Source organism: Sabethes cyaneus, chromosome 3, assembly GCF_943734655.1.
Source record: "Sabethes cyaneus chromosome 3, idSabCyanKW18_F2, whole genome shotgun sequence".
Taxonomy (NCBI): Eukaryota; Metazoa; Arthropoda; class Insecta; order Diptera; family Culicidae; genus Sabethes; species Sabethes cyaneus.
The window spans coordinates 25,055,931-25,063,825 of NC_071355.1; the positions used below are offsets into that span (position 1 = coordinate 25,055,931).

Here is a 7,895-nt window from a genome sequence, read left to right on the forward strand (position 1 = left end):
GAGATCCCACTCCGGCTGCGCATTGTTGCCGGTTGTAGGTATACCTTTCTGCGGTCTCGGAGAGACCCAAAACCGGAGAGTGCAGGCAGATCGAGCGCGAACGGAAGGCTCATCCATCCGCGATCCATGGACTGCGCACATGGCTTTCGCTGCTACTGCTGCTGGCTGGTGCAACCAAGAGTTCATCACAAGAGACTTAAGAGAGATGTGGTGAATAAGCGACGAACTCACCAAACCACGCTTCGCCAGCCAGCCGCGCACACGTGGTTCATTCGTCGAGTCAGTCCGTCGCTACCGCCGCGCCGCCACCGAATTCAGTAAACGCTGTTAAATAATAGTCGGAACGAGTGTCTACGTTGCGCCTGTTCGTACGGGGAAAAGTATTCAGGTTAAGCGGGCTCTCCAGAACACACACCGCACCGGCTGACTGGCTGGCTGGTTGGCTGAGGATCGATGCGGTAACGCCGCGCACGCTCGCTCAGAGATAATGAAAAAGAAAGTTAACCTCGAGCGGTGCGGCCGAGGCAGATGAAGATAAAACGAGGTGCGCAGTTCAAAAGCTGCTGGTTGGACAGGTTCGTCGATGGAGGAAAAAATACAAACTCCTTCGGAATGGTTCAGCACTGGTTTCATTCGTGTACTGCTGGCTGCTTTGAATTCGGCAGCAGCAGCAGCAACAGCAGCGGTCAAAATTAATGATAACATGATCATGAAAGTAAATCAGACAATTAACGAGATTTGGCCTGGTGAATGCAGCATAACGATTGGTGTTAATGGTTTGAATCGTTAAGATGGTTTTTTGATCGCACCATAAATAAACAAATCATCGAAAAGAAATTATGAAACATAGCACTTTATTTGTGGCATTTTAAAGGTGGTATTTGGGTACTTATTAACTAGTGTTACTAACCTTTGTACACAAATACACAAATATCAAATATCATTAAAGCTGCTTTCTTCAATGTCCCTGTTTTATTTTCGTGAGGACTGAGTCAATTAGTTCCACAGTTTTTTCAGGTTAAACATTTGTGCCATTGTGAAGCAACCGTCTCGAAAACCAATATGATGAAAAAGCCACTGTCAATGGTGTCAATCTAAAAAACAGATTACGGAAGAGAACTTTATGCACCGAAATAAAAAAATAAAATATAAAAAAATTTTATATTTTGCCTTTAACTGCCAATTTATGTTTGAATATTGATTGATAAAGTAATCATTCATATGAGCAGCATAAATAAATTTGATCAATTGATAGGTAATATTCGAACGGAAATTAGCGATTTAAGTTAAACCATTAACGTTTCAGCATTTCCTAGGAATGTATTCAAACCTATTCAGAAACACTACACGGCCACTGTAATAAAAGCAAAAGCCTTTTTTATGCCACTTCCCTTGGGTGCTTGCTAAATTCACCGGAAAAGCGCAACAAAACAAAAACGACAGGAAAGATGTAAACTGCTGCTCCGTCGGCACGGTGATTCCGAAGTGATCTTTTCTGATGAAAAGTTATTTGTTCTTCAAACCTCGCATCATGCTCAAAATGCCTTTTGAAAGACCTTTTGAAAACTAAAGCCAGAAATGTACTGGTTGGTGACAAATATTTGAAGACAATTACCATTTTTTCTAGCTACCACCCAAGTAAAAATTTAGGTTTTATTACACTCTTATGATGGCATTCAAGACCAAAATTTGTCATAAGAGTACAATAAAACTCACGTTGTTCCTTGGGCAGTCTTGCGACATGTTACTGGTACACAAGCACCGAAAAGAAATGCAAGAACAATGAAAACATCTATGTTCTACGTGACGTACACTTTTCGATATGCGGAAGAAAATGTCACCAATCTTGAAGACACTCTTTTGTATTCTCTTTTGCTGTTGGGCACGTACAGGTTTCCCCTAAACAACACGGTTTCAAATCAGAAGGTTCCCCATACACCTTATTCTCTATCACTTCTCCATACTATTCACACTATAACTGTAAGCAAAAAGCGGCAAATGCATGTCATTTCTACACGACATTTTGATGAATGATCAGCCCACGTACAAAAATGTTTGCTTATTATCATGTACGTCTTCGGGCCAGTCTCGACACTTACAAGAGTTAGGCCCTGTCGATACAGAAACAGTACTGAGCGATGGTTCTGGTTAAGAGTCTGACATGGCATTGCATGCTGGTAAATGTATAGAAAAGCTGAAATCTTTTCGGTCCCTAGTGGTCGGCTTCGATCATGAACGTTCCAAAGCCCAAACAGAATGCACCACGATACCAAAATTCATCAGCGGTCATAGTATGGGGAGGCATTTAAAAATTAAAAAATAGGAAACTTCTTTTTCACCCGGATAATCGAGTCCGACCTGTTTATCTATGGGTAAACAACTTCTAAAACTAAAATACGAAATAAAAAGCCTTTATTTACAAAAATATATGACTTTGTTTTTGTTCGAACACATATGTGTTACACTGTAGTTGGCTACAAAATAAAACTGTTAATAAAACAAATTTATTTTGGTTGCTTATATTACCTTAATAAAACTTATTGGCTGCACCACATCTATACCTATAAAAAAGGATTTCTGTCTGTCTGTCTGTCCGTCCCTATGTTCCTTTTAGAATCGAAAACTACTGAACCGATCGGCGCGAAAATTTGCATGTAGGGGTTTTTGGGGCCAGGGAAGGTTCTCTCGATGGCGAAAATCCCCTCCCCCCACTAAGAGGGGGGGCTCCCATACAAATCTATGCCTAAAAAATGGATTTCTGTCTGCTGTATGTTCCTTATAGAATCGAAAACTATTGAACCGATCGGCGTGGTGGCGTGGATTTGGTGCCAGGGAAGGTTCTTATGATGGTTAGAGACCCTCCTCCCACTAAGAGGGGGGGCTCCCATACAAACAAATTTCTGCATAACTCGAGAATTAATAAGCAAATGGAACAAAATTTTACAAGTGGGTGTTTTTGGAGACAAAATTTTTTTCTATGGTGAATTGACACCCCTCCCCACTTTAGGAGGGGGGGGCTCCTATACTAATGTAATACAAATTTCCTCATAACTCGAAAACTAATTAATCAAATGGAACCATATTTGGCATGTGGGAGTTTTTAAAGGCATGAGTTTTTTCTATGATGAATTAGGACCCCTTACCTTTTTAGGAGGGGGGGCTCCCGTACAAATGAAATACGAATTTCCTCATAACTCGAGAACTAATCAAGCAAATGGAACAAAATTTGACATGTGGGTGTTTTTGGAGACAAGAATTTTCCTATGGTGAATTGAAACCTTTCCCTACTTTAGGAGGGGGGCTCCTATACGAATGAAATACAAATTTTCTCATAACTCGAGAACTAATTAATCAAATGGAACCATATTTGGCATGTGGGTGTTTTTGGAGCCATGAATTTTTTCTATGATGAATTAGGGCCCCTCTCCCTTTTTAGGAGGGGGGAAAGGCTCCCATACAAATGAAATACAAATTTCCTCATAACTCGAAAAGTAATCAAGCAAATGGAACCAAATTTGGCATGTGGGGGGTTTTGGAGATAGGATTTTTTTAAATGATGGTTTGAGACCCCTCATCCCTGTGGTAGGGGGATAAAGACTATAATACATATAAAACAGAAATTTTTGCGTAACTAAAAAACTAATCGAACTCGAGAAATTTCAGACTTTTTCATTTGTTTGATTTGTTTGATTTTGATTTGTATTTCGAATATAGGCTTTAAGCCCTTTACCCATTCTTAAATCTATACTACAACATAGGATTACAAATAAATCATTTTCAACCCGCACAAAATTACAATTGTCTTAAAATTAAAAGTATTCGATTTATCGTAATTGTCCTCTAAAGTATAAACTAAGTCTATGTCTTATTACATCCGAGCTCATGCCAATGGTTATAACATGTTGCAATGCACTGAAGGCGTTCATGAATCGGGAAGTCGGTTCGTGCTGTGAGTAGTTTCTAGACCTAAAAGGTTGGTCAAAAATCCTATGTCGTCGGAGCGTGACTGCACTATCATTGAATATCAATCGACTGGTCAGAGGTTGGCTGTTTGTTCGTTCTGAGAGAACTGAGTTCTGAGTTCATAAAACATTAATCAATAACAAGACCACCAAAAACTATCAATAGTAACATGCGATTGTTGCCAGCGACCTGCCGTCGGAAGCGCTGGCCACTGCGGGGGGGCAGCCCTCGTAGGGATCACCTCTATCTAGGTTTATTTATTTTCTTAGATCTACTGACCTCTATTACTTTCCTTCAGTTGGGTCACCCCTGCGAAATGGTACTTTCTACGAAAAGATTTTCCGTGAAATGGTACATTTCGCGTAAGGGTTTTCGCGAAATGGTATTCTGCGAAACTCTATATTCCGCATTATGGTCAACCGAGAATTGGTGTTCCGCAAAATGGTATTCGGCGTAATGGTTTGTAATGATGGCGAATATTTAAATGCTATCCGCTTTATTTCATCAGGCTAAGCAATGGGGGTGTTGTTTTCTACTTCATTGTGAGCAAAATTTGTATATTAAAACACCCATGAACTCCCCAGAAACTTGCAAAACTCAAGATTGTGACAAAGGTCATCCGAGATTCATGATTTATGTACAACACAATTTAATTTGTGACAATACGAAGTTTGTCGGGTCGGCTAGTCTCTTATAAACTTGTGACCTTCTGCTATTTTCTAGCTCGTCCCAAAAATCGGCATACGAATAAATAAATAAAATTGTGGTTTAAAATCACTTAACCTAGCTAGCTAGATATGCTAAAATCAAACATTAAAATATTTTCCCGTTATTATTGATGAAATGAAATACAAAAAACAAAGTAATAAAATGAACATAAAATATTAAGATAAAAGCTAGCTACCTAGGGACTATGACACAATTCTTAAGTTAATTAAAATGAACTAGTTGGGAATTATACCCCAGCCCTGACACTGTTACACCAGTTATACACTCATAAACAACAAACACACTGAACTGAAATTTCGCCTTAAAAAAGTTCGGATGGGTAGTTCCGCTAAGCTCGTTAAAGGAGAGAGGTTGTAGGCTGATCCCTGAGGAGTCGAACGGCAGAGGACTTCAGACCGTAGTACGGCTTAGACGTGTTTTACCATTGGTATCATAAAAACCACGTTTTGGTGGAAAAAGTGAATTCAACGAGTGCGGTTGGACATTCCACGGACAGCCGACAGCCGATATACCAGTTACCAGTAAACCCGATGTGCGGACACAATTAGCCAGGGGCCGGATAAGTTCCAGTAGGCAGATTCCAGCACGTGGTGAACCTCGACCCTCCCAACAACAGCGAGCGGATTACCTTGGCAGTGATACGGCGGCAGTCTACGGTCCCACACTGACACCCATACACATAACCAAACCGTATGTTGAATCTTTGTAAAAATCATAGTAGGGAATTAGGGACGTTAGGACAGGATATTACCGTGCCAAATACACTAGTAACTGAACAAGTGATTTTATTACTCAACCCCTTGCTTTTCCTCCGGCATTCTTCAGCCGACCTTGTGTTCTTCAGCCGAGGCTTGTGTGACTGAGCGGGGCGGTAGCGAAGGTAAGTTACAAACTTATCATAAGTGTTTCTACGAGAACAAGAAAGTGTTGCAATGCAACACTGTGATTGTTTGTCGAACTATATTAAATCTGTTAGTTTTATAGTGGTATTAAAATGGCAACACCCTGACTAAACAGATTTATTACTACTATTGGGAAGAATGCCAAAGTTTAACACGGAAAGCATTTTTATGCTACACCATATTTTTATATTCAGTATTTTTTAATTGTGAGCAAAAATTTATTAAAGCAAAGTATCGACTGCAGAAAGGAAGTAACTATCAGTCGGGTTTCATGTTATTTGTTCATTTTATTAAAACCAAAAACGAAAAAAAAACGAGTTCACAGAAACGTAAAACAAATGATAAACTCACCAGGTTACTCGCAAAAACCATCAACAATGAAGATACAACACCCACGCTAAATGACCGATCTATATTCAATGCAACCCCAATCACCATACCACAGGAGGTCCAGGTGTTGCTAAGCTTGGGGCCCAAATTCGCACTACCCGTACACAGTCTCAACCAAATTTCGCTGTATCATATCATAGCAGATATAGAGTCCATACTACACACCACTGACGACAAACAAACTCAAAACGTAACCCGCTGTACGCTAGTGAATCAGATACAAAATTACCTCTGTCGTGACAACAAAAACCAGTCTAAGGAACCGCTACTAAACTTTTGCACCAGTGCAACCGCAAGTTTAAAACAGTTCTTAACACAACACAAGGACGTATACATCCTGGAATCGGACAAAGGAAAACGTACTGTCATCATGTATAATGCGGATTACGACCAAAAAATGTTGGCACTACTCGACAGCCCCACGTACCAAATACTTACCAAAGATCCAACCACCACGTACCAGAGAAAAAATAATGCAATAGTTTCCCGCTTGCTCAACTTAAAACTTATCGATCAGAGCACCGCCAAAAGATTACAAACAACCACAGCAGTATGCCCATCGATTTATGGACAACCTAAAGCCCACAAGCCACAACTTCCGCTTAGACCCGTAGTACCGACTATAACATCGCCAACATACAGCCTATCGAAGTTTATTGCAAACATCCTTTCCAAAAGCATGAAAAGCAAATACAACATCATCGACAGTTTCGATTTCGTCCAGTACATAAACAAAATAACCCTTCCGACCAACTACGTATTGGTTTCTTTCGACGTAGTATCGTTGTTCACAAACATTCCTAAGGATTTGGTTATGCACGACATAATCATGAGTTGGGACACTATACGCAGCAACACCAATATCAATCTCGATCTGTTCCTGGAAATCATAGGGTTTTGCATCGACACCAGTTACTTCCGATTTCGTGACAAAATTTACCTCCAAACATTCGGAACCGCAATGGGAAGTTGTTTATCTCCCATTCTAGCCGAATTCGTATTAGAAACCCTACTAAATACTGTTACTAGAAACCTACAATACAATATTCCAGTGCTCAAAAAGTATGTTGACGACCTCATACTTGCATTACCAGAGGACGAAGTTGATAACACTCTAGCGGCATTCAACAACTACAACCCCCACATACAGTTTACAAAAGAAACAGAGCTCGAAAACCGCCTCCCGTTTTTGGATACACTAGTAATCCGGAATGAAAACCAAAGCATCACTACTCAATGGTATTCCAAAAGTATCGCCTCCGGCCGGCTACTCAACTACCACTCGTTCCACCCTATGCACATGAAAATCAATGTTGCAACCAATTTCATCAATCGTGTCATCAAGATCACCACCAACAAATCATCCGATCAGCAAAAACATGTCATCTTTCAACATCTACGCCAGAATAATTATCCGACAGCATTGATCAACAGACTGCTAAACCGTATTCAAAATCGCATCGAAACTCCTCAGCCAGAACCACCACCGCTCCAATCCGATGAAGCTGCCGGTACAGAAGTCGAACAGCATATCCCATCACAGCTAACCAGTCCAGCCAAAAACAATACACGTATCGCGCAATTCCGTATATTCCTCAACTCAGCACAGGAATAAACAAAACTTTCCAAGCCAGCTATCCTAACGTAAAACTTGCCAGCAAACCGATAAAAACGACAAAACACCTGCTACCACCTGTAAAAGATCCAGTACCACCGTTGCAGCAGTCCCAAGTAATTTACAGCATCCCGTGTGCCGACTGCGAGAAGTGCTACATTGGAATGACGAGAAATCAGCTGAAAACCCGTCTCAGTGGACACAAATCTAATATAAGCAAACATGCTAGACTAGTAGAAACGAATACAGAAGCAGCTAAACTAGGTGACAGAACAGCTTTAATTGACCATATGATA

General features: G+C 40.5%; 1 protein-coding gene across 1 annotated transcript; it reads left to right on the top strand.

The window, feature by feature from the left end:
- The first annotated feature begins 6,354 nt into the window (after positions 1 to 6,354).
- Positions 6,355 to 7,599, top strand: LOC128739401 (uncharacterized). Its single transcript, XM_053834885.1, has one exon. The coding sequence runs from the start codon at positions 6,355 to 6,357 to the stop codon at positions 7,597 to 7,599; it is 1,245 nt and encodes a 414-aa protein (XP_053690860.1).
- The last annotated feature ends 296 nt before the right edge of the window (positions 7,600 to 7,895 follow it).

Excerpts from the sequence above, each read along its gene's own strand:
- LOC128739401 (XM_053834885.1), top strand. The coding sequence starts at position 6,355 with ATGTATAATGCGGATTACGACCAAAAAATGTTGGCACTACTCGACAGC.